The following is a 27,422-nucleotide window of genomic DNA, read 5'->3' as shown; positions in this document are numbered from 1 at the left end:
CCACTGATGGCTCTGCACCGACCTTCACTGACGTGGCTTCGGTTGACTTTAAACAAGCCTCAGAGGATCTGAACCACCCACCAGCAGGGAGTTTGTCTCCCTAGCAGGGGTAATTCACCTCTGGAAAAGACCATCCTTAGTTCAGCTTAACCATAAACAGCTACAGTCAAGCCATTGTCATTCTGCAGAGCAACCATCATACTGGCATCCAGAGCGGTTTAGTTAATTGACTTTCAGGAAAGTTAATTCGGATTAACTTTAGAGTACACCCCTGTAGATACACTCATGTCATTCCTTAGCTGCATCACATCAAAGTGGCAGTTCCCAGGTTCACTGCTCCACAGTACTGTAAATAAATGCTAAATCTGTGTTTTAATAGTGTCAGGCAGGCGGCAGCTGTTACTGCCTGAGCGCCCAGCCAGATTGCTGTTGCTCTCAGGACTCTCATCAGGAAGGTACTGAATAGCCTTAAGATATTATTGTCTGGCAACAAGCACTGTCTTTCATAAACACCACCTGAAAAAAAAAAAGAAGTTATGTGTTGCGAAGAGATGGCAAAAAAGGCTTTCCTGTTCCCCTGCTCTGGCCACCAGGCTGTCAAATTTTTATGTGAGGGGAAATTATGACATTACCGATCTTCTGAAAGAGCGTGTTAGAGAAATGGAAGGCAGGATACAGAATTAAATGCATAATTCATGCCTCCTAAGAGCCCTGAGGCAAGACCTTTTGGACTTGCTAATTGCTTTGCTTAGAAGTAGGCCAGAAGCCATAATAATGCCTCCTACACCTAGGCAAATACACAGAGAAAGCTGTTGTAACATCCACCTAGGGGCTTCTACATCACCTCTGTTGCACAGATGTACCTCTGGCCCACCTGACAACATGCCAACCAAGGGAAAAGACATGGGATATCAGGCTGATCTGAGTGTCTGGATCTAATTCTGGTATGTGTTTCTGTGTATTCAGGTTTTTGGACTGCAGGCAGATATATTTATATAAACTTCCTGCAGCCGTACCGTAGCCCTTGGAGGACCCTCACCGTGCACTCAGGGCCTCAGCACGCAACTCTGCACACATGAGACAGGAGAGACGAGCAGCTCCTCCACTGCAGCAGCCTGATTTAGTCCCACTGAGCTCAATGGCAAAAAATTCAGTGGGTGCAAGATCAGATCCTGGTTGCAGGCAAAGATATTAATATAACAAGTAAGGAGGATGAAGGAACACGTAACAGCTTATAGTTACAGAGGTTTGCACACGTGCATCATTTCGCTGATCTAAGTCATGAACCAAAATATCTTTCAGCTTCCTATACCATAACCACCTCCTCCTCCACATCCCCAGTGAACACTCTTGGATTGTCTCATCCCAGCAGGCAAAAATCACAGGCTTTCATCTACCTACACGTTCAAGTCTCTCCTATTCGTATTCCCTCATTGCAGAAAACGCTATTCCAGCCAATCCTCTGATAAAACCCTGCCAACCGCCGCCAGCCACTGCTGCTTCTACTTTGCTAGACCCCACCAGAAGTTAGCCTCAAGAAGCTACAAAAGCCTTTGCTATGGCTGTTTCCAATTTGTTACAGAATCCAGTTACAGTCATTCATTCACTGTGTCTTAAGACAGACGGAGTGGCCACTAAGGCACGGGGATCAGTCGCCTTCCTGCTCCACTGGCTTCTCCCTCCCCAGCCCCTTTGGATCAGGCTTTCTCTGGCTGTCCTGTTGTAACCATCTTCCCTTGCAGCATCCTTAGAGAAATCTAACCCCACAACTGATATCCTGCATCCCTTTCACAACACATTAGAAAGAACCTCTTTCAAAGCCCTTTCCTTCCCCTTTGGTGTTATTTACTGCATCAGTATTACCTTAAAAACTCATCAATAAAACGCAGATCAAGATTTCCCATAAAGCAGCTTATGTCCATGAGGTTGCACAAGTAAAATTACTGAAAGTGTAAAAAAACCATAATCTGTCCCTTAAATGTACTGTGCTGTCATACTGTGTTGATGAATTTAGTAAAATTTTTACTGCTAATGTACTTACTTACTTAAAGATAGTCCATCTGCTTCTCAGGGTCAGGAATATGAAAAAGCAGAAAGACTTGAGGAAGATGAAGAAAAACTAAGATGGTTAATGATACCTGGGTTTGATGGGTTTCATCTGGAAATCATCAGTACTGGCTTGTGAAAGTCAGTACTATGAACGAAGCTACCAATTACAGGGTCGTGGAATAAAGTTTCAGAGCATGTAAAACAGCTTTCTTTGTGGTATTTCAAATCACATGGCAGTGAAGAGACAGACTGCTCTGCAACAACTTCTATATGAGAATCTTAACTATTAATCTGTAAATACGAAAGGCCTCACAGTGAAGGCAGAAGAATTTAAAGAGCAGTTCAAACGTCAGTGGAGAAGTGCAGTGAAGCTGAAGATCCCCAGACTTAGACCAGACTCAAAATGCCAATTCCTAGCTCCGAAGGTAAATAACCTTACTTTATAGAGTAGGGGCAACACAACTCAAACCAAGCTACAACCCATTCAATGGGCAACTCTCACCTATAGTATTTTAAACCAACCCATACCATTTTTACCTCTGGCCAAGTTACTGTCCTTTACACACACTCCAATTTGGGTTTTGGCATCTACAAGGGGCATACCAGGAATTCACACTTTCCCCACGACCAGAGGTTTACAGCCCAAATAAGCAAATTAAAGCCCCAGCATGGGGAAAGTGAGAAAAATGCCTCTTAATCTTGTGAGTTCCTCCTTTAAAAAAACCCACTTTGATAGCTACCACACTGGGCGTAAGGTTAATAACCATTAGCATTAAATACTGCTCGGTGTAGTTTTATTTTGTTCTGCAACCTACCCATTTGGTCCAAGAGAGAGAAGTCATTAAAAGCAGAGTGCGTCCACTGCAATCGCAACACAAAGGGCAGTCTCTTTCACTTCATACAAAGAATACTAGCACAGATGGTGAATCAACATTTTGCAGGAAAATCCATGTGCTTCCACATTAATGAGACATGGGTTAGAAGAACACAGCATTATACACTGTTGTCATTATGTCAGAAGTGATTTGTTGTCCAAGCTTAGGTATCCAGATGGTACCAAAACCACTCCAAACTTCCTATAAGCACAAAGCTTTCACTATAATTAGAAATTGGTTTCTCTGAGTGTTTCTACCTCAGTTTTTAACTGCTGAACAGGCGCTGTGTTTTTCTTGCAGTGCTTTAACAAGGGAGAAGTATATGCACTAGAAAACCTCATAAGGCAGAGCTGGGGAGTGATGGTGCAGGAGAGGGGAGCTCTGCAGAAACATCACCCTCCCGAAGCACAGGGGAGGAGCCAGAAAGCCAAGAACTACATGGGGCTTCCTTGATGGACAAAGCAGAAAGGTCTTCAGAAAAGACCTGGCCATGGCCATGAACCTGCATGCAGGATGGGACTGATATAAAACTAGGGAATTACGTGATCCATGTTCATGGGGATAAAAATAGCTGAAACTAGGAGCAGTGACTGCTTCTGATTCAATCAGGTTCAGCCCCCTCCCTCCCCCCCCCATGATGGAGTTTATTCATATCGATGCCAAAGTAACTGGACTGTATAACCAAGTCACATTATTAGCACACTTTCATTTCTGATAGAAGCAAAACCAAAATCTTCATAAAAAGCTCGAAGTGAAATAATTGCTTTCTTTTCACATCACCCTCGCAGCCTCCCACAGGTTTGACTGTATTTCTTCTCTTCAAATTAAATGGTAAAGCCTCTCTCAAAAGGCTCACCTTTTAAAAAGCAGCCTAGAAAATGCCAGGTTAAATTCGGTATGCTTTCCCCTATGTTTCAAAGCCAGAAAGGGGTTCTTCTGGAAGAGGATGACACCTTTTCTGCTCAAGTACACTGAAAATCTGCCACAGGGGAAATAAAAAAAAAAAAGGAGTGCGGGGGGAAATAAGAAAGATTAAAAGAAAAAGGAATAAACTACTGGGAGAGTATGTGGGTGGCAGGATTCAGTCCTTAATCTGACAGGCGTATGTCAGCACTTCTCCACAAACATACCTGTAAGGTATCTAATTGTTTTCCTCTTTGCATTGCTATAGGTTGGGACTGTTTTCTAATAATACTCCTTACTTACAGGATAGCTTTCTGCCAGTGTCTTTGCATGATACCCAAAAAGCTAACAGGTTAACAAAGCACGAAAAGCTGACGGCTTTCTTCATCAATGCATCTGCCTTTCTAAGTGCCCCAAACACAGTCATCTTGAAATTAAAAATTGTATTGTCAGCCATGCAACAGACAATGTGGTCCAAAGAGAGATTTACAGACTGGTAACTAGGGAGCAGGCAGAGGAGGCGGCTGCTCAGCTGATGGATATAAATAGTAAAATCCTAGTCAACAGGATATTATTGTTCTTTGGGGTTCCCAAAGAAGCCTTAAGCAATGGATCAGCTCCTACGCACATGCTGATCACAAGTCAGCACCCGTGTGCAGTGGGGAGGCCCTGCCCAGGGAAGACTCGAGGCTATTTCAGGAGTTACCAGGTCTCTTCCCATGCTCCAGTGGGAGGAAAGATTGAGAAAGTAGGGGGAAAGGGCTCAGCAAAGCACCTGTCATCTATTCATTCCTTTATGCATTAGCAATGCGTCTCCAAGAATCGTGAGACTGAATAGCAATGTTCTTCTCTGCTCATGCAACGAAGCCAAGCCCAGATGGATATCACCAGGCAAACACCAAGAGCCTGAGAAACTAGGAAAAGAAGACAAAGAAGGAAAGGAGTCTTCCAGGAGCAGGTTATTTATCAAGCTGCAACTCCACAAGACACCAGCTGCAACTGGCTTCAAGTCCACACAACATACACTCCATGGTACGGCAGAGCTTCCATTGTAAACCCCATGTCAAGGTGAGGCAATAGATTCCCTCATCCCTCTGTGGCCTTTGCAAAAAGGAAAACCAGAATCTGATTCCTCTCCTATTTCTGATTTTGTTTCTGTAAATTCTCTGACTTCTTTCTCTTGCAGAACATACCCAGGGCAGACAGACACCTTTAGGTAGATACCTCTCTAAATTCATGCAGGATTAATGTGTCTCATCTGTGCTGTAAGCAAGCTCTCCTTTCTACCCCACTGAACAATTCCAGTCCCATGTACATGGCAGACAGGGTTTCAGAACAGTGGGTGTAGGATGGCTTTCTGTTAAAATAACATTCGGGTGACTCTGAGAACTGAACTGAAGAGTATGATTTGACAGCAAGTTCAGCCTGGGATAAAATTTAATCTGATTCATTTATGCATGCAAATGGAAAGCTTTTATTAGCATATATTCCTCAAAGAAAACAAATCATAGTTCCTGGAGATGTTCACCATGAATTGCCCTCTTCCAGCTTACAGTGCCAAGTTTTCTTCCTTCCCTAGCTCCAGTTTATCTCTTTTCTAGCAACACATACTCAAACTAAAGCAAACAAAACTCCTGGAACAAACTCAGTGAAGTGAAAGCATAGCAAGAAGAGGCAGAGAGAGGACAGCTGATTTGGATCTTGACTGAGATAATTCCATAGCACTTGGAGGAAAAAAAAGGTTTTACCTGAAAATGACAACAGTAACTCATACAGATGATCAGCTTCAGAATGATGACTTCAAAAAATACATCTTCAAAAATAGGGAGAAGTAAAAGAAAGCAAGTTGACTACAGTTCCACAAACATTTTGTTCTTCCTGCATTTAAAAAAAAAAACCCTAAGCCAAGCCAAAATAAAATCTGATTGCTCTCAGTTACCCTTCACACCAACTGGTGGGGGCTGGAGAGAACACCAACAAGCACGAGGAAACCCAGAAGGAAACCACCTGCCACCACACACAGGAACACCACATTCTGGGACAAAAGATGGGTTAGTAGCTTCATGTGAATCAGCAAGTTGTAAAATCTTACAATAGACAAGGCAGCATGTATGTATTACAGTTCATGTGAATTGTCACATGGTGAAGGAGTGAAAAAAGAAGGCATAAAAATAGGAGTTTGGTTAAGTAGTTTTAATGGTCACCCTGGAAAGAGAGAACCGTGATTCAAGGCCACCAAAGTTTTCCATGTTCACACACAGAAAAGCATGTCATTAAGCTGTCTGAAATAAGCCCTCTGGCTTTCATGTGCTTTTCATCCTTGACCCTAATGTAGGGACGTCATCTAGAGGAATACAGCAAAACCATGACACACTCAAATACTAAAGATATAGAAGTAATTCCCTGCCAGAATGCAGTGAGAGCACATTCCAATTTTAGTCAAGACAAATGCAAAGCAGTGGGAAAGCAAGTCTATGGGCATCAGTATTATCTGAGTACCAGAACTCAAGCTGCAAGAACTCTCTGCAAGACCATGGTTATTAAATGACACTTCCACATCCAGCGCTGCCCCATCCCTCCGCAAGGACGCAGTGCACCAGAACACACACGTGTATCAGGGCCAGCAAGCCAGAGTGAAGTGGGGCAGCCCACACCAATCTTTCTGTCACATGGACATCAGGTTAGCCAATTAAGCTGTGTTTTCCATGCAGGTCCTGAGAGGCAGCCTGTGTTTAGGCTCCAAAACTAATCATTAGTGTGATGAATTAAATGAGCAGAAACTTTGGCTCATAGAGCCTGAACTGCATCAGCTCTGCAGTCAGTCACTCTTCCTAAGTTTTGGTTCATTAGTGGAAATGAGATTATAAGAGGTCAAGTGAACATTCGCTTCATAATTAAGTGCCTGGATGACAAAGCTGTCTACTGGCCTAAGTGATGCAACATAGAGGTCTCATCTGAGCTTGCTGTCGGTTCCCAGACCACTTCTGCAACTGGCTTTCGTCATCAACCTCAGCATAGAAATAAGGGACTCAACATGATTGGAAAATACGTGCTCTAGAGCCAGCTGTGGGACAGATAACAAACAAATGCCGAGACACCACCCCCCCAAATTACAGCAAGTCTGGGATTTGGAAGACACCTGAGCTGAAACTAAACCCGAGTACAATTTGCTGTGTTAATTCATAGCAGACCTGTCTCCAGAGACTGATGGTTATCAGCTTTCTAGACCTCTGCAGCTCCACCTGGACCACCCAGCACCTGAAGACGGACCCTCCTGGTGATGCCTGGCACTGGATGGGAAGCCTGTGCTGCCCTTATGCACACACTGGCTACCATCACCAGGGTCACAGCTGCTTCCTGACTGCAGAGGAGTCACACTGGTGAGACATCCAAGTTCTTACATTAAAACAAACTCCTGACGAGTTATCCTGTCAACTACAGCATTACAGACGAAGGATTTTATAGCATCCCTGAGCAATATTAGCAACCAAAACATGGTGCTTCCTCTTGATACACATAGGTTTTGAAGACAATTATATCTCCTATCTTCTTTGATCCTTTTGATAAACACACAATGTTTTAAAAGTTTCAAAACTGAATACATCAAAAAGACCATCTACCTTCAAAAGAAGAAATGCAGCTTAGCCAGCAAAATTTCATATTCTGTATTCTTTCAGCCAAGGTCAATAACCATATTAACTTCTGGAAGAAGGCTGAGCACAAGTTCTTTTTAACTAACATTATATCCCTTAAAAACATTTTCCTTTATAACAAGCAGAAATGGAAAAACTCACACCAGAGTCCCTGTAACTTCCAATCAGTCCTTGCCCTGAATCCAGGACAATTCCTACCTATGTATTTATTTATTTAAACTTAAATATTTATCGTAAAAAAAAAAAAGACAGAAAAGGCACAAACCTCCTCCTACCCCCCCAAGAGTAACAGGAACTAAATGCTGTTCAGTGGGATGAAGCACTGGGACCAGGAAGTCCTCCACCAGGGAACAAGCACAGGGATCAAACATTTCCCAGCTGCTCTAAACAGTAACTGCTGGAGTTGTTCAGGATTTGTGACAGAAAGAGGTCTAACAAGTACCTTGTCAAAAAGGAACAATCACAGAGTGGCTGAGGATAGTCATGATCCACTGATTTTAAGTGCCACACAAAGGTGCTGGCCACAGCCCACCTGTACTGTTAGGTTTGAAGACCACACAGATGTGACTGGGCAGTCTGCTCTTTCTTGGCTCTTCCCATTTGCCCACTTCTGTTTGCCCTGTTAGTCCCCCTGGGCAAACAGCCCTTATAGACTTACATATCTTTCCTTATAGATATCCCAGACAATAAGTCTGAAGCAGGCATTTTATACTGTGCTATTTATAAATAGTGTATCTTTATTAAGTTATAACTGCAGTTCATGTTTACCACGAACATCAGTAAGAGCCAGAAAGCCTTAATCACGTGTCCAGACACAGTCATATGAAGGATCAGATTTAACAAAGTTATCTTCGTTGGCACTGCTCTCATTTGGCACGGTGCCAGGTCTCTCCTGCCCTTCCCATTTTTCACTGTGCCAAGAGGAGCATGATCAGCCCTCGGTTGGGTTGTGAACGACACTGACTCCATGCACAAAGCACCTATCGATATACATGAGGGGCCTCTGTGCAAAGACTAAAATAAAACGGCAAAGTCCTTCTGTCTGACCATCAGCACTCAACGGAGAGGCAGCCCCAGCACACAGACAGGCCCAGTGCTTTGGCAGCAACTCAGGGCTTCAGCTGGAGGCCGGTGAAATGCACAGTTCAGGCTGCAACACGGCTCACAGTGTACGAGTAACACACGGCCACCTATCACTGAGGGGGTTACTGCATTGTTACTTGTGTTTCTTGAAGGAGAGCAGGAAAATCAGGCTGGAAGAATAAAAATGTAGCTTACCATAAGCACTTGAGAGTTACAAGGCAACATCAAGATTAGTGCACATCAGAGAGCTTTCACAGGTTTCAGAAGTGTGAACATGTGAATTACCCTAAGGGAGAGGTCCAGAACAGCAAGACTTGCCATGTTACCATTGACAGTGATGCTAAACTGGGTGGGGAGGGAAAAATGCACATAGGTGGTTTATTTGAAGTTCATTTTGTCCTCTATAAACACCTTCTTCCCGGTGCAACATACAGAACTCTTTTAAGGGGGCTTTTTGTTCACCTGCAGACCACAACTGCTGAGCCACTGTGAACAACAGCCACTTAGGAGAGCTTTAGTCCCTCTGAGGGACAATCTCAGGTGCAAGACCTAAACATGAGTTTACTTCCATCTAAGTCTGGCTGAAACGTGGAGCACCCACCCTGGGGGACCTGGTATAAGAACAAGAGCATCATGGTGTTCACCATGATGGTGGTTAATTAAACACCTGAGACTCATTTGACAACCAGTTAACTACAAGAGCCTCCAACCCAAATGTGAAACAGAAAATTGAGAAGTCCAGTGACCCCAAAGGCCACAAACCCACCAGTCCAGACAAGCAGAGTAGATTCACTGCTTCTGGACACGATTTGGCCTTCTACTTAAAAGTCCCTGTGCATGTGAGGGCATCAGTGCCACAATCTGATCTAGCTGGGCCATTCCATGGGTGGAGCATCCCTGAGTTTAGCAGGGCTCTGGCTGGACTCAGGCAACAGAGCATCCCCAGGGCCAGCAAGGCAGCACTGCAGTCTATACAACCTGCCAGTCAGGAATGGGATCTGGCTGGTGTGTAAATCAAACAGCCCTCCAAAGAGACATGCATCCTGGTAATGGACACTGCACAGGAGCAGAGGCTTCTTTGTCCAGCTTGGGATGCTACAAAACGCATTAAACCCCAGTCCTAATTAGGAGAGGGTGAAAATCCAAAGGGATGCATCATTAAAGACAAGAAGGACTGGAATATAAATGTTTCTACTTGAAATTAATCATGTGGCATATATTTAATGAGCTTTTATTTTGCAAACAACTAGAATTATACCACCAAAAGAGAAAAACATCAAAATCTCCATAATGAAGCAAATCAACAACAGTGGTTTAGAAAGATCTCGTTTCTGAGCACAAACAGTAGAAGATGCTAAAATAAGTAATATAAAAACCAGAGCAGCTCATTGTTCCCTGGTTCACCGGGTCTGAATGACACTGATAAGTATCAGAAGTAGCTTCCAAGGCACTACAGCATAAAATATGGGTCTGAATTAGTGGAAAATAACTAAGAGAATCCCCAAAGTATTACATTATTTCAACAAGTATGTCTTGAATCGTGCCATCGAATTAAGTAATGGGGATAGATATGAGTGTTATCTTTCAAGTGTTTTTGATAACATCTTTTCAGATTCCAGTGGGATTTCTGGTTTTAGAAAGAAATCCTCTCTGCTTTGAGGTTACATGTCCACAGGCTGTTGCTCTTACAAGCCCCCTTAGAAAATGCCAATTTAAATGTGTTTGTGGCTGTAAAGCCTCAAACTGCAGCTAAGCCACAGCTTGGCTGTTTGCACAGAAATATGCAGCAATTATAATGAAGTAAAACCCATCCTGCAATCCTCCACCTACAGTCCCTGTATTTAACTGATTGGGGAGAGATAAAAATGGAAGAGTAGGTAAAGGGATATGTAGAAAAAGACACTAAAAGGTGCTGTGGTGCCCTTCACCACCCCAGCGCTGACACAGATGTTGGTTTTTATCTGGCAATTTCTTCTAAATACATAATTTTGAGAATCCTTTTGCTTTCTACATGACAAGACAGATAACATTTGCCTCTTCCCCTTTAGATATATGCCCTTAACTATCATTTTGCAATAGCATTAAGGTTAAACAGCACGCAGGACATAAACAAATCATGTTTAAATGGACACTGACAAGCCAAAATGCCCAAGGTTGCTTCCTCTAGACCAACAGAAAGCTGTCTTTAAAATGGAGAAAGGAAACACAGCCATTCCTTTGTAGTATTTTCAAAGTAAATGCTACAAATACTTCAGGATGCAAGTGACATAACCTTGAATTTGTCTTTAGGAGAAAGAAAACTCTTTGAATTTCTTCTGTCCAAGCTGAGTGGACAAAACAAAAATCAAGCAGGAGAAACTATGAGTAGTACATTGCATTTCAAGTCGGCATTAGCTTTAGCACAGCATTTTGAAGACTCTCATTTTTAAACTAATGATATTTAACTTCAGGAAAGCAATATGGTCTGAGATGTCACCAGGTCTCCTAATGCCAATGCTGGTGCTTGAACAGCTCACCAAGCAAAGAAAGAGAAGGTGAAGTTGGTGAGTGGCAGCAGATCAGCCAGCCTCGAGTCAGGTCCATGTTTAGACACCAACACCAACAGTCTCTTACAATAAAGTATTAATACACAGGTATAAGAGTTCATTTGACTGTGGAGCTACTGGGCATGATTAGTGTTTGGTGCAATCATATCCATGCAATAGGACAGAGAGCCCAGACTTCTAATTTATTAGAGAAATTAGGCACTGACCTTGTTAAAACTGCATGCTGAAACATGCCATAGGTACTCTCTTACCTCTCACTGCTCCTTTATTTCACTATGATGTTTCTTACATCTGGAGCAGGTAAGACTTCCTTCCATCGCTGGCAACACTGTCAGGTAAGAGGCTGCCCTTTTGGAGACCATCTCCACCAGAAGACTTATGTTTCCAGCATTATCTTTAGTTTCTTATACTTGGAGCTGAATCTTTATTTCAAAGAATCACATTTATAACACTCAGGGCTATTTAACTTCACTTTTATACGGAATAGGATCCTTTTGTGGTTCTACAGGGCTTCGTTTTAAGGAGCTGCAGGCAATTTAATCTCTCCAAATGGCACCTAAACCTAGTGTGAGGTCCACTGCAATGAACATGTCTACAGGCAGAACAAAACCCTGCTGAATATGGGGGCAAGTGATGGAAGAGTTAAAAGAAATTAACAGTTACAGCACCTTATTTTTGTTAGAATGAATGGATACATTAAAAAAGCTTCCCTTCCACTTAGAACATTTCCATGTGTTTGAAAGGCATGTTGAACTATAGCAGACTGAATGCTGCTCTCTACCTTGCAATTAAAAAACCCCCAAAACTCTCTATAGTTCAGTGCAACAGTCATAAGGACTATGCTTTGCACATAAGTGAACAAACAAAAACAGAGAGAGGAAAATTTTCAAGAGTTCCTGTCCAAATAATAGGACCTGCCTTTGGACATCCATCAGAGACACATAAACGCTCAAAGTAAAGATTTATAAGTACTCTCACTGGCAGAGAGAGCTACCTGTTACTAGTTAAGGACCCGTATTACCTCTTAAGACATAGACTTTGTGACCTGTTATCTCAGAGGAAGCTGAGGTTCCTATCAGTAACAACTACAGTCAACGCTATTTAAAGCTTATGGAAGTCTGTATCTTAGGTGTCCAAACGGGAAGACAAGCAAAAGCAGAGAAGAATGCTACATGTTTATGACTCAGTGATTCACCTGAAAGTACAAACTGGGGCAAGGATGGGGAGCCAGTGGGGTTGGTATCACTGTTTATTGCTTTCCGCCTGCCACCACTGTTTTTCTCATTATTTCTGACAACACTACGTTAAGTTCCTGTGTACCCCTCCAAATATGTCTGAAGGCCATGCAACCCCCAGCAGAGCAAGCCTGAGACTCAGGAAGGTAGTCAAACCTACTGAGATCAAGAAATAAACGTCTACAGAGTTCTGGGGATCAAAGCCTGAGTGAGGAGAAAAATGACAAGTGGCAGGACCAGGTTCCCTGCCTGGTCATCTGATAGAAGAATAGTAGACTTCTACCATCCCAACCCTTTATTCTATTAGATATACATGTGTGTGTGTATATATATATGAAATATGAAATTAACATTCAAACCATAATTGTTTTAAAACGGTGGTAAGAGCACTTGTTTGCCAGAGAAGGACAAAACATCTGACTGCACAAGTAATCATCTCCACATATTTCATTCCAAGAAATGTAAGGGAAGATATGTACTACTAAATATATATGCAGAGTATCGCAAAGCACAGGACCAAAATATCATCTAAAAGAGAGTAATTCCTGCTGAGAGTGTTGCCTCTTTCTAGTGAGTGCAATTCACCACATAAGGGTGTATATTTTTGATGATCCAAAATCAAGCTTCCAGTAGGGAAGATTTTAAAATATTCTTGTGTTGTAACAAAATGTTCCCGCTGGTGGTGTAATGAAAGAAAGAAAGAGAAAAAAAAAACCCCATCTCCTGGCAGGAAATTAATTATTGAGCATTCCTCTGCTTGATGATGTGCTCCTACATTCTGCACAAGCTTTCCATTTTTCTCTTTCTCTATGCGGAGAAATCCACTATGGAGAATGTACCAACAGAAAAAAGGGCACAAGAACATCAGTTTATCGAACGTGGTTAGAAACTGAACAGTCCTGGAGTAAGGAACTTCGTTTGTGCATCACCATACCTGGTATTTACTTCCTCTTTACATTCCTCTCTTCTCCATCAGATTGTCACTTTTGCTTCTGTTCCTGAAATTACCTCTATCGAGAACAGAAGCGGTGTGCCTGGCTTTCAGCATCACTTACCTGCAACAGCACTGAAGTATCACTTCATTCATTGAAAAAATAAAATTAAAATCTCAGATCTTGACAGAAATGGAAAATAAAAGCCCACTGTTGTATGCCCAGGTCTAAATATCCAGCTGTAATTCCATTTTTAAAGCCAACTTTTTTTCCCCTCTGTGCCCAGTCAGCTTAACAAATCTCACCCCTGGCTGTCAGCTTTAGTCTCCCTGTGAAAAAGCTGAAAGCCCCATGCATGCCATAATTTCACCCATCAGTTATGTGACAGAATATACAGTCCCTAAGGCTATTTCTGCACCCAGCACAAGCACCTTGAACAACTCCTGAATTCGTTGGGATCACACCACTAAAAGGCATCCCTATCAGAGGAGGCACTTCCCAGCAACCAGCATCCTGGATCCTTCCTGGCTGTGGAGCTACCAAACCAGAGAGGGAAGATGCAACAGACTGAAACAGCATATGCCATCTTCAAATAGTATTTTACGTCAGCAGTGCTCTACAGCTTAGCTAAGACACAATGGAGAATTTTACATGAGAAATGAATAATTTTAGTTTTTAAAAAAAGAGGCAGAAAAGTGCTACAGAAAAGTGCCACAGCAGAGACCTGCAGAAACTTTCACACCAGCTGAGTGGCTCAGGTGCTGGTGGTGCCGGTTCTCATGGTCGTCATCACCACTTGGGGTCATCTGCTTGGGCTCTTCCATCAGCTGCTGGGCAGGACGGCTCAGACACAGCATGACAGTAATGCCTCTATCTGTCTGACAGGCCTGAAAGACCTCATATTTGGCTGGCGTTGTGCATCAACAGAAGGTGGCCAGTCTGCATCTCTGCACACAGACATGCCAGTGTGCTCCTGTGCTGTTCATATCTGCAAATACTTTGCTGCTGCCTCTCCCCCTCTCCTTACAACATACTCCCTGTGCATCACAGATACCACTTGGGTCTAAATACATATCACAGGGGTTCCCAGAGACCAGGAAGCACCCTCATGTATGTCAAACTTCCCACTGAAAGGAAGCATTCTGGAAGAAGGCAACCCATCAAGTCCCTAGTGCCCACCCCGAACACAGGAGATGCAGCAGCAGATGGGGACCCTGGCCACCCCAGGTCCTTCGTGTGGCCCTGAGCAGCGGGGCCCTGCAGAAGCTCCTCTGCTGCTGCATCATCCTCAGATATTTATTCCATCCTAGATTCATGACTTTCTAGCACATCAAAACTGTTATTGATGCCACTGATAGAGTGATAGTAGCAGTGATTCAGATCGCATTGTTTTGAGAGAACGAATTTCGAATTATAAAGCAGAAGCAAGTTTAATCACTACATATGAACACAGAGCATATGCTGCCATTTTACAAGAAATTCTCCCAATGAGCTGCTTTGCCACCGAGCTCCTCAGCGACAAAAATCACACTCTCCTGAGTATCAGACTCACCATCTGTAAAATGTTTTTCATCTCTGGAAGATAATGTGAGAACTATGTGTTACAAACCATATATACTGTAAGTGATAGATATTATCGCTTGCTTTGGAGCAGCACCTTAGAACAAATGTCTTTTCTCCCCCGTAACAGCCCACGTGGGGGCATAAAACTTCTTAAAAGCCTAATAGTGCAAGCAAGGTGACAACTAATATATCTCTCAAAATTCCTCTTTTATGGTAAGAAGGAGGTAGGGTTTTTTTTTCATGCACATTGTGTTATTCAAAGGAATTTGCCCTGTAGGATGACATTCTCCTACAGGACTGTAGGAATTTTAGAGAAGGCTGCGTGCATCTGTATAAATGCATTTTAAGTTCCAGATAGGGAAATAAATGGATTTAACTCCTTATACAAATGACTAAAAGGCAAAGCCAAAAGCATGTTATTTTTTTAAAGAAAAGATTTCTATTCCTTCTGAAAAAATGTCCATAAATTAAGGATTAAGCCTGGTTTAACTGCTGTGGTCATGAGCAACAAGAGATCGGAGGCAGGCCATCCTTTCTAACACACAGAATGGAAAGAAACAGAGGCAGGACTCAGAAATGTAGAACTGCACTGTAGGGACAGACTGTCAAAACCCAAAGGGAATTCAACCTGGAATCGACAGCCCTGACTGTGCTCAAAATCTGAACTTCAGAGGTTATGATGATGCAGGTCAAAATGTTGGGCATGGGCCCCCATCAGCAGTTAACTGCATTAATACGACATCAGCGTTGCAAGAATGGCTAATTTGGGTCTCTTTTCTGTTAAATTATACATCCTCTGTAATCAAGCCAAACCAAAACTAATTCCCAGTAACTGCACCGCCTCTGCCAGTAGACAGTGCTTTAATATCATTACGCATAAACAGGAAGAGATAATGACCTATAATTCAAGTCTATTATTTTTATGGAACACGAAGATACATGGCAGTATAATGCAAGCTGTTGATTAAGATTGGTAGCTACATCAAACGAACTGCTCTCCTATAAACCACTGCTGCTTTTTCCTCTCGCTGTCTTTGCCAGCCGTGAAGAGTTAGCTGGTGAGGGGCAAAGCTAACTTTGGGGGAGCTACCACACTGACGCCAAACGACATTCAAACCTAGATATTTGCATCCTTTCCACCGGCACAGCCCGTGGGGGAACGGGAGGGCATCTCTCAGATGATTTAGCCAAAAGCTCTTCCCATGTTTACTCAAGAGCAGCTTATGAGAAGGTACATGAAACTGAGTACCCGGAGAGCCGCCGGCTTCCCTTCCAGCTGCGCTGATACGGACCCGGAGCCGTATCCTTTCGGCGGCCGGGCACCTCCAGACCTCTGGCTCGGAGTGTCGGGGCGGGCTCTGCCCCCAGCTTGCGGGGCGCTTTGCTAGACTCCGCGGGGATCAACAGGCAAAGCTCCCGTTACCGGCTGGGAGAGCCCCGGCACCTCTCGCTCCGCACCGCCGAGCCACCGAGAGCCCCTGCGGGGGAGCGAGGTGAGCCGGGGCTTGCAGCCCCCTCACCGGCGGCCCCTGGGAGGAGGCTGTGGGCGGCAGTGCCCCCACCACCACCCGGGGCGGGTCCGGGGCTTGGCCGCCCCCGCCGCATCCCGAGCGCCTGCGGAGTCCCGCGCCCCGTCCCTCCCGCGGGGCCCGGTGCCGCTCGCCCCAACGCCGGGGCTCTCCGCGGGCAGGGCGGGCCCGGTGCGGCGCTGCGGGGTGGGGGGGGGGAAACTTTGGCCCCGCCGTCCTCCCCCTCGGCTGCTCCGGCCCCGAATCCGCACCGCCCCCGCTTCGGGGAGCCGGAGGAAGCCGCACCGGGCGGCCCGGCGGGGCAGGCTGGGGACCCCCCGGCAACCCCGCGCCAGGGCACGGAGAGAGGCGGAGGAGGGAAGGACCCGCTCAGGGAAAAGGAGAGGAAGGGGAGCGGGGCGGCGCGGGGGCGGAGGGAGGGGTTTCTCCGGGGGTGTTGGTTTACCTTGGAGGTTCTGCACTCGGATGTCGCTGATGTGCCCGATCAGCTCCTCGCGCTGGAACCAGTCCCACTCCTGCCCGGCCATGGGGACGCGGGGCCGCCCGCTCCGGGGTCGGAGCGGGGGCGGGGAGAGGGGGCACGGCGGGAGCCGGCGGCACCGCCACCGCTGCCTTCACCGGCACCGACGGCGGGCGCGGAGCGGGCGGGGGGGCGGCCCCTCTCCGCGCCGCGCTGCGCCCCGCCCCGTGGCCCTCCCCTCTCGACCGCCCGCCTCCCTCCCTCCCTCCGCCCGGCCGGGGGTGGCGGAGCGCTGGCGAGGAGCGGGGCGGAGTGTGGTGCGGGTCCGGCCGTGCCCTCCCGCCCCCTCCCTTCGCGTGCCGCGGAAGCTTCGCGCTTGCCGGCCCCTCGCTCCCCTCTCCAGCGGCGGCCCTTGCTCCCGCATCGCCTCCCGGGTTAGCAGCGCGTCCCCCGCATCGGTCGCCCCCTCGGGTCCGGCCGCGGCGTCGCGGAGCCTCCCGCGATCCCCGGCCCGGCGGCGCGTTGGGCCCGGCGGGAGCTCCTGCCCCGCCGCCCCTCTCCCCATCCCGCCCGGGAGCGGCCCGTTGGCACTCTAAATAAATCCATTTCTCTTGCTGAGGCAGCAGGGGGGCTGCAAACAATACCGAGCCCTTGTCCGATTTCCCTGTGCGGGGACTGGGGACGGGAGGAGCGTCCTTCCCCGGAATAAATGTCCGCGGCAGGAATGGGAGAAGAAAGTGGCAGAGGGCTCTTCCTCGTGGAGATGAAACAAGCACCACTACAAATTAGAAGCACTAATATGCCATTTGCATACTCATTTAGCCTGCTCTTGCTAGTCTATTTAGGCTGTCACATTTCCTTTGTGGTGGATTTTCACATGGAGTATCTTCACTTACACCATTTTTCATCCAAATTGGACAGTAATTATTATCGTGGCCCTTCAGTATCACTAAGATCTGTGCTCTACAGACTCGAACAGCAGGAGCATTTCCTTTACATACAAGGCATTTCATTACAGTCTACCACTATTTGTGCTTTTGTGCCTGTTTTCAAACCACGAGGACTGCATAATGTAAACAGAAAGTTTTGACACAATCCAGTCAGACTAGTACAGCATCATTGGTTAGACGAGGAAAACACACAAGCCAAGATCTACAAAGTTAAATATAAACAAACTGGGATCTAGAGATTGTGGTTCTTTCAAGTTGGAAGTGTTTATGTGATCCCAAGTAAACGCTTGCTCCATGCAACCAGTTGTTTCACCCAACTCAGGAATGCGTCGCTCTGCCCACAGCCCGCTCCCGTGGTTTCTCTATTACGACTCAAAATCAGATGGAGATGGTGAGAAGGCAAAGTCATCCATAAAGGATCTAACAGGTGAGGTATTCGTCACCGCTATAACATCCACAAGCCAACAATCCCACAACCCAGCCTCCAAGACTCCGGGGTGACCTTCTGCTTTATTACTGTTTACATGTCAGGGCTCAGAAGTTTTGCACGAATGCAAAGACAGATGAATGCCGTGCTGAGGAGTTTATAAGCTTGCGTTCAAGGAGCAGTAAAAAGGGCTTGTGAAAAGAGGAATGCATCTGGAATCAGCCAGGTTCACACAAATTGCAATGCCAGGCTTTCACTTCATTCTGCACTGGGAGGACCTGTTTTTACCAGGAGGTATCCGAGTGGGATGGATGCATGAGTGCCATGTTTAGAGGCGGAGCTGGAAACCGAGCCGGTGTGGCTGTGGGAAAAGCAGGTGAATGACTTCACAGCTTTGGTGAAATACTATCTGGAAAGGGTGGCTGGAGGTCCCCTGTCCATGCTACTGCTCAAAGCAGGACTACTGCCAATACCAGATGGGGACAGCTGAGGGTTTGTCTTATCACATGTGGACACATCCCGGGAGCTGGGGTTTCGTGAGCTTTCCAGAGAGCCTGTCCATTGTCTGCACTAGTCTGCTCATGAGACCTCTCAGTGACCGCTCGCTCTGGCCAGCATGCAAGCTGGAGAAAGGGGCTTGGTATGAGATGCGGGTCAAGTTGAACAGGCTGCAGCCTTCAGCAGCAGAAGGTGCACACGGAGGTGTAGCACAAGGAGCAAAGGTCAGAGGAAGCAATCCAGTAACTCCTCGCGGCCAGCCCCATCTGACATGTGATGTTACAGCTGTGATTCATTGCTGTCTGAACATTTTTCTGGGGCTAATCACTACCTGCACCCTGCTCCCTGGCCCTGTGCAAGAGCTGCCCATCTCCGCTCTCAGAGTGGCTGAGGGTGCAGCCCTGGTGCCTCTGGTATCTCCAGGCCTTCTGGGTAGCTGCATTTGACCTGCACAGTCTGGGTGTTGTAAATGATTAACATCATGGGCACAGGGGAATTGAAACTATCACTCAGGGGGAGGAGAAAGGCATTAAACCTTTCTTACATGGGAACACATCTACTCTGTGCAGTTCCATCCTCTGAAGCCAGAAGGGCTCTGGCTAGTGCAGTCTGGTGGGCAGTGCAGGCTGGGACTGCTCCTCCTGCAGCAACAGAAATCGAGAACATCAAGATGGCAACCTGTCCTCCTGCTGGTGAGTCATGTGGGACCTCAGCCATGGCCTGGGGTCCAGGCCCATCTGATACCTTTGGCCTCCTCAGTTTCTAGCCCAGCACATCAATACAAGCTGTATTGACCTCATCTTACATTAATGCTGGGCCCTGAGCTACTGAGAATGAGAGCTCCAGTCCAGTTTCACTTCGCATGTGTACAGCTCTGTCCGAGGAGGCAGCATCTGTACCACCTGTGTTGGTCCACCTGAGACTTTTGGATAGCTTTTTAGCACCTTCCCCAAGCCAACTCTGCAATTAGCAGAAGCCCTCATAGGTAGAACCTCCTCTGAGATGGCTGTAGAAAGAATTGCAATTTATGCAGAACCAAGTGCTCCAAAATGAAGAGCTAAGCTTCTAAAATTCTAATGACACTAAAAAGTCATGAGATCAAAAGGGATATCCTTTGTAAACATTTTACTTTAAGTTTTTATGTTCTTCCCTGCAACTCTGTGGTCCATGAATGGGCTCAAGAAGAAACTACAAAATCAGATTCTCACACAGAGGCAGAATTCCAAGTGTTTTGTTACTTGTCATAAAATCTGTAAATGCTTTTGGAAAATTATTGGTGAAAAAGCTATATGCCTTCTAAGAAGTAACTGGCCATATATAGCAAGGATTAAAGAACGTCTCTTAAACAAAAAGTGATTTCAGATTTTATTATTAAAGTTCACTTGCCTTTTGATGTTTAAAGACAATTCTATAACTGAAAAAGCAGGTTACATTTAATTAAGTCCCCTGGCTCAGAACTGTTACTCAGGGCAACACTGTAAACACTTGGCAGAGACTCTGAACTGTAATAACAGGTTTATTAAAAAAAGATTTTGGTCACATACAAGAAGGCAGGGAGCCTAACAGGAACTTCGTGGGCAACTTGCCAATGTTCCACATCACCTTCATCTTTTTTCTTTTTGGTGTGTGCATAACAAAGGTGTTAGAAAGCTTTTGGTTTACCAACCTTTGCATATCTTACCTGTGAGTGATTTAATGAGTTGAATTCTCAGTTCGAGAAGAAAAGTGTACTTGGAGATTGTCTGATAGTAGCGACAAAACCCTTCAAACCTGCAGCTGGTGCCTGTCCGGATGGAGGGTACCTCTGTGGCTCTGGCTAAAACAGCAAGGCACTGTGTGTGACACAAAAGAAGCTATTTATGGAATTAAGGCAGTTATTTATGCCATTGTAGGTAAACTACAGCCTTCATACACGGTATAAAACTTTATAAACTGTAGGCTTTATATGCAGTTTCCCGCATGAACAATCAATCCAGGAATGGATTATTTTCTGGATTTGTTTAAACCAGTTTTCAGACCAGAAAAGGATGTTGTCTATCTTGCAATTGGTACATCCACATGAGGATGTTGCATATCTTCACCCCAAACCTCACAGAAATGTAATTTCCTATGCAGGCATCCCTGGCTGCCCTGGTCAAAGAGCTTCAAACACAACTCCATCCTGACTCCTGCTAGACCTCCCTCAGCCCACATTCCCAAAACATCCTTGTTGCATGTCACAGGCCTGCAAGGTGCTCTGCAGACCACAGGTAGTGTTTCTGGAGAGGTGGTGGGCTCAATTGTTAATCAATTCAGTTTTTCTGAAGTCTTCCTGGAAGAGGATTGAAAATGGGATCTTTCTTCCTCTATAGCAGAATGAGGAACAGGGAAGAAGTTGGTCTGTAACATAGGAAAGCAATTCAAATTACTATTTAACTCATATTTTACAGATACAGCACTACCTGACCTGAATGATGCCTCCATTTCAAGGAAATAAGAATGCCACTGTAGGTCTCATCAACACTTCATCTTCCTTGTTTAGCCCATATCTGAAACACCAAGGAGTGCCAACCATGAGAAATTACTCATTAGCTGTGCTAGATGAATAACTAAGTGAAGATTTTGTTTCTATTACCCTGTCCGACAGCAGCCACCCCTTAGTCTGGCTCCTCTGCCCACACACATGTAAACAATGGGAGGGGTACCATGTAAAACAGACTTTCAAAGCAAAACACTGGGAAAGTCAGGAGAAAAAAGACAGTCTAATTCAACTGAGTAAACAGGAGACACTCGAGAAAAGGGGCACAATGAATGAGGAATATTATGTAAGAGGATTAAGCAACTGGAGGAAGTAAAGTCATGCACAAAAAAATAAAATAAGCTATAAAATGTAAGTGCTTTACGACTTTAAAGGGAAGAGAGTGCACTAAAATGTGTGTTCTGCTTCTCCAACCAACGTTCAATAACAAGCAGCAAATTAATTGATAAAAGCAATATAATCAATGAAGTGAATACCAGCTGTGAAGCAGAAGTGCTGGGCCTCAGGAAACCAGTCCTTATCTGGTGCCAATAGAGGAAGAGATCTGGAGACTGTTGGTCTGGCCTTGATATACACATGAATGTTGACCAGCTTCCCTTTTTCTGTTCTGTTGTTCCTCCTCCATCAGCCCCCAGCAGTCCACCATGTAGGCCACACGGATGATCCACGCTAGCTGTTGCTATGTAATGGCAATAAGTTGACTATGGGACTTGCTAAAATGTCTCTATGTGGTATAAGTAAGTTTCACCACACAGTCTCCAAAAAATTCCAGGGGTTACAGTGGCTTCTAACGTGAATGGGTTCAGCTGAATTTGTTTTACTGGCTTGCTGTCAAGGTGAAGTTTGTTTGTACTGACTTATTAGGAAAACGCACTTTCCTGTGAGCCACGGTGTTTTCAAGACTGGGTCTTTTTGGGTGATGGTGTCACATCAGGGGCAGCTTCCACATGTGAGAGCAGTGTAGGTGAGGTCCTTGTGATTCTTCACCCGAGCAGCTGGTGTGGTGGAAGCGGGGTTGTGTGGGTCTTGCCTGGTCCTTAGTTGTTGTTTTTTCATTTGCTTTGGTGAGTGTGATTTATCTTAAGGTGTGATTTATTAGGAACATGCATGCTTTATTTTTCACAGACAACGGGACAGGTCCTTCCCTGGCCTGCAGGCTGGTTTTCTTACATAGAGTTTGGTTTTCTGCCATTCTTTCATGCAGTCTGAGGGTTGGAAGAAAAGGAGGGTAGTTATGTAAAACTCATTTGAATATTACGCACTTGTGGAGCTGATTTGTTTCTGTTGCCATGGGCCATTTGTTCAAAATCTTCCCTTTTGCTAGGGCAAAACCTTTCCTTGATTTAGAGAGGACTTGACATGTAAAAATTCCATCCACTTTTTATGAACTTGGGTTTTTTTCCCCTTTTTTCCCCTTCCTGTTTTTCCCATTTCTGGTGGATGCAGAATGCAATTGGTCTCATCTGTATGATAGTATTGTTCATTTCTTTCCCTTTGAGCTTGAGTTGTGTGACCAACTGAATTCAGGAGCTTCAGGTTCCCTTCTGTATGGTTCAGCATGCTTTGAAGATTTGTTGCCTCAGTAGATACTGAAGGAAGGTTGCAGAGTATAAGGGGATCATTGTTCCAGCTGTAGATGGTGTGTAGCACCCTAAAGACCAGTAAAAAGACCCATGAAGTAAGGGTTTCATCTTGAGAGCATCTGGGTGTCTTCTGGGAGTTTCCAACTCTTCCACGTCCTTGTTTCATCCTCTGATCTCCATGCAAAGGTAAAGACACCAGCCTGGTACAAGCCACAGCTGGACATTGCTCTGGGCAGGCCACATCACTGTGATGCACAGTGCTTGGCTTGAGGTGACCCTGGCTAGCCGGGTCACTTTCGTCTGCATGAATAATCTTGGTAAGAGAAACTTGGGGTACCTTCACTCTGTACATGATAGATACAAGTCAAGGCCTGTGCAATAATATTCACTGGCAAAGACTATTTCTGGACCTAACTACAAATCTTTTAACACAGTGTAAATTATAAATCAGTTGTCTCCAACACCAACCAGAAAGTGAATGCTCCAAGTACAACATGAAGAGTGCATGGTCTATATTTTACCCGGTGAATACTAGGGTTGGAAGCAGGACAGCAGGTAGTTATTACAGTGTTTAAGCATTGCAGTTGCAGATGCTATAAAAATAACGATAACATTGCTGGATTTTATACACAGCTTTCCATCTGCAGCTCTCAAATCTCTTCTATATTGCAATTTTCTGTTATTTCCTGGCTTAACCTGCCTGGAACAAAGTCTACAAGCTCTGCAATAATATTTTATACTATAGAAAACAACCTGCATATTTTTGCAATAAAATGTTTGTGGAAGAATGAGTTATGTGTGATCTGTGCTGCATCCTTCATCATAATAACAAAATGAATTCTTTTCTTAGGAGTAAGCAAGCAAGAAGGCTCATTTTGAACTGCCTGACCTCTTTCACAGCACTGGAGATGTCAGATATTCTCCAAATGCAGCTTTCAGCTAAACTGTCTGTCGATGCAGTAATTCAACCTTTCTCCTATTTGTTTGTTACTATTTGAAGAAGTTGTTTGAATTTTACATCCAACGCCAAGTCAGCCTGACTAGGAAAGAGATTTGAGAAGAGATTCCTTCCCTGGCCTTCCCAAACAACATTAGCTTTGCAAGTAACAGAAGTATATGTATGTTTCAAATGGATGGGCAGTTCCCTGTAGATGATAAATAAACTGATCATTTTTGGGGGGTAAAAAGTGGATGACTCTGCTACATAACCTGCCAGGCAGAGGCTTTTTGCAGTGTGAGATGCACTAATGGTTCCAAGCTCTTCAGGAGCAGGCATTTTCAAACCTTTCTTGTATTTCACTGAATATTTAATGTCACACTTCTGCCAGAAGCCTCTGAAAATAGGGAGAATTATAAGTCAGCAGTGATTCTTTAGCGGAAGGAGACTGATGATTTCAAAAGTTTCTCTTTACCATATTTCAAAGCATGACCTTGAGGAGCACTGCCAGTATCAGGCATGTCCTTGTGGTTGTTGTAGGTAGCAGTTTAGAAGTCATGGTTGGTGGTACTTCACCTGACCACAGTTAACTGCAAGCATCTATCGGGGTTTATCAGCCTCTAACCAGTATGACATTAAAGACTAACCACTTCAAAAGTCACATTAGAGAACACACAGTGGACTCATTGCTTAAGCAAGTTTTGACATCCCTGCCTTGCTGAGGTCATCAGGGCCCTCAGTTTTAGGCTGGGAACCAGCACTCCAGGTAGGATGCATTTCTAGAGAGAGGGGGCTGCCCGCTTCCTATTCACTGTAAAGAGGAACAGCAATAGATGAGAATCAAGTTCTGGCTTTCACATTCATCCTTTAAACAAAAAAATCTGGAGAGAAAACAAACAGTTGCACCTGCGGGGTGTGTGGGACAACAAAAAGAACTTCCTGTGCTTGGTTTGTAGGTATCTGCATGCACAAGCAGAGAAATGCAGGCTGAAGTGATAACTTGCCAATGGTTCAGCACGGGGCTTTCATTACAGTTGCCTCTACCCTTGTCCTACCTCCCCCTGCACTGCTCAGCCATGCCTGGATTGAAGAGTGCTGAGGGGCTAAGAAATGGATGGATTTGTATGTATCTATGTATTGCTTTCCCTGCTTTAATAACTTCTTTGCAAAAAGGAAGAGCAGTTAGGGGAGAAGACAAGAGTATGAGGCATTACCACTTGACAAGTCAGCTACGGTGGAAATGTTTGTACTTAGGCTGAGGAATACATCAGTTCTTGTTATAGCTCCCTTGACTTGAATTGGCAGATGGTATCTTTGCACAAAATTCAACTGGTGCAATTGGAAAAGAAAGTTTGGGGCTGGAAAACACTGTAATTGTCCCCTTAGAAGAACTGGTTAAAAAAAAAAAAGAGAAAGAAAATATATTTAGTGCAATCTCCTGCCTGCCAAAACCAGCACAGTAGCGAGTGATGGGTTCGAATGGAAGTCCCAACAGCAGTAGCTGTTTCCAAGACTATAGAACTGCCAGTAAAAAAATCTGCCAAATCTCCTAGCTTTGGTTAAGATCTGGTAAGTCTTCCCGATGTCCTGGAGCTTGAACAATCACAGATTTTCTCCTTTAGATCTCGTGTGTTTTTATAGAAGTCAATGGTTTATCCTGTTTGATTCAAACAAAATTTTATGGGAGCTCCAGGATGAGGTGAAAGTGTGACTATATGCCATTGTGCTGAGAGTTCTGCCTTTTGTATTCAGCGATTCTTACTTGCTTTTACATATCTTGCTGCATTTTATGGCACAACTGATTAAAAAAGTATGTATCTGTCCAAGAGTTGGTGAAATTGGTGAAATACCATTGAAGTGTTTCATGAAGAGGCAAAATGTTCAGGGCTTTTCACACATATAGTTAATTTTCTTCCTAAGAAGAAAAAAAAAAAAAACCAGGCATCAAGGGGTTTTTAAATGAAGGGGGGACAAGAAAGACAAAACCCAATAGCCAGAAGCTGAAGCCAAGACGAATCCAAATGAGGAGATTTTAATAGTGAGTCAGTCATCCAGAGAAATGACGATTTGCCAACTCTTGCTCTCTTCAGAGAGAGCGCCTGCCTTTCTAGAAGATGTGCCACACTCAAACACAGTGCAGCTTATTGAAAAGTGGGTTAATTGTGCAAAGTGTAATGGTCTGTAATATAAAAGCCAGATCAGAGGATCTGTCTAATGGTCCTTTGCCTTTAGTTTTGTGAGGTTTATCTTAAAAGGGTATTGTTTTTCTTTCCATTTTTCCAGCTCCTTCACAGACAAGGTCAAAGAGTTTTAATTCCGTTCCTTACAAATTTCTACCTTGGAAAATGAAGCCATTGAGTAAAGCAAAAGTAGTAGCGGCAACTGCAAAGTGATAACAGTTTGCAGTTAGTGCTCAGCCAGAGGGAACTAATTCACTCATTCACAAAGCTACAAAGCTGCCGTCAGACGGCATTTTTTGTGTCACTATCAAACAGATTGTGATTAGATCCATTGACAAAGGCGAACGGTTTGATAGTCATAATTTAATCCTCTGCTATCAATTCAGCAAGACACTGACTAAACACACACTCTATTTTTTTGTGAGGTTATCCTGCATTTATAGAGAAAACCATTGCTACCATGTTTGAAAACACACGTTGCTAGGTATTTGTGACAGCAGAGTTTGTACTTGTGTATGTAGTAGCCTGCATGGCCTCTCTGCCATGGGTGTGTATAAAATTATCTGTGTATGTTCCCATACATACACTTACATACAGAATTATTGAGTATGGGAGTAAACAGAAGAGCGTTGGTGGTGGAACATGAACATGTGAACACGTCTGTGTTCATTCAGTGCCACTCAAGGAGCCACTGCCACATGGTCCTCTCGTGCAGCTTCAGACAGAGTCATAACATTCATGCTATCTGCAGAGAGAGGCCCAGTCAGTGGGTGCCCTGCTACTGGGTGACACTTTTTGAGACTTCCTTTTCCCATTTAGGTATGTTAAAACACCAAGAGCACCTCCAGGAAGCTGTCATCATCATTCACTGAATTCAGAGCACCTGAAGTGGGAAAATCTGAACAGCCTTGGCTTTGGCTTAGGGCATATGTGATCATATGAAAGTTAACTTCCCTGAGTTCATATTCTCTTATTTACAGGACTGGATGGCATTTGCTTACTATGCCCTTCTTCTCCCAGCTCTTGTGAGCTGCTACACTTGCCTGTCCTCATGTGGAGGAAGTTTCAGGAAAGCTGTGGGCTTTCATTATTACCTCTGTAAACAGAAAGCAACAGCTGTATTTTGACTAGTAAAAGTGAAGCAGCAGTGATTAGAGTTTTTATTCATGCACATTTTCAGATAAGGTATCGAATGCATCCGAGTTCAACTCTTTTTTTATATATGCTTTTTAGAGCAACCTAGCTGGCATTGCATGTGCTGAACCACTTTGCCCTCACAAGGAATGGTTCAAATGTCCTAACCTAAGCCATCTGTGCAGGTAAATGGTGTACACTCCCTAGATTATGGTTTCAAACCCAGTTCCAGAAATCCTCACTGTGCTTTTCTCACTGCTGTTGCAAATGGTATTTTCAGTCTATATCTACCAAGAAAACAACTGGGGGTGGTGGTGGTGAAGTACATTTTTGGCTTCAGCAGTGGAAGAAACATAAGAAAATGTGC

The 27,422-nt window shown here is 44.6% G+C and overlaps 1 protein-coding gene across 1 annotated transcript in view; it reads right to left on the bottom strand.

The window, feature by feature from the left end:
* The window catches only part of CLMN (calmin), a gene marked incomplete at its 5' end in the record, with an annotated part of 74,130 nt that extends 57,235 nt beyond the window's left edge, over positions 1 to 16,895 (bottom strand). The window contains one exon of the mRNA XM_084270507.1: positions 16,814 to 16,895. Coding sequence (XP_084126633.1) covers positions 16,814 to 16,895 — 82 coding nt within the window. The remainder of the gene's footprint in view (positions 1 to 16,813) is intronic.
* Between the last annotated feature and the right edge of the window lie 10,527 nt (positions 16,896 to 27,422).

Source organism: Gallinula chloropus, assembly GCF_964237585.1.
Source record: "Gallinula chloropus genome assembly, chromosome: 14".
Classification (NCBI taxonomy): domain Eukaryota; kingdom Metazoa; phylum Chordata; class Aves; order Gruiformes; family Rallidae; genus Gallinula; species Gallinula chloropus.
This window is presented reverse-complemented; position numbering and strand designations above follow the sequence as displayed.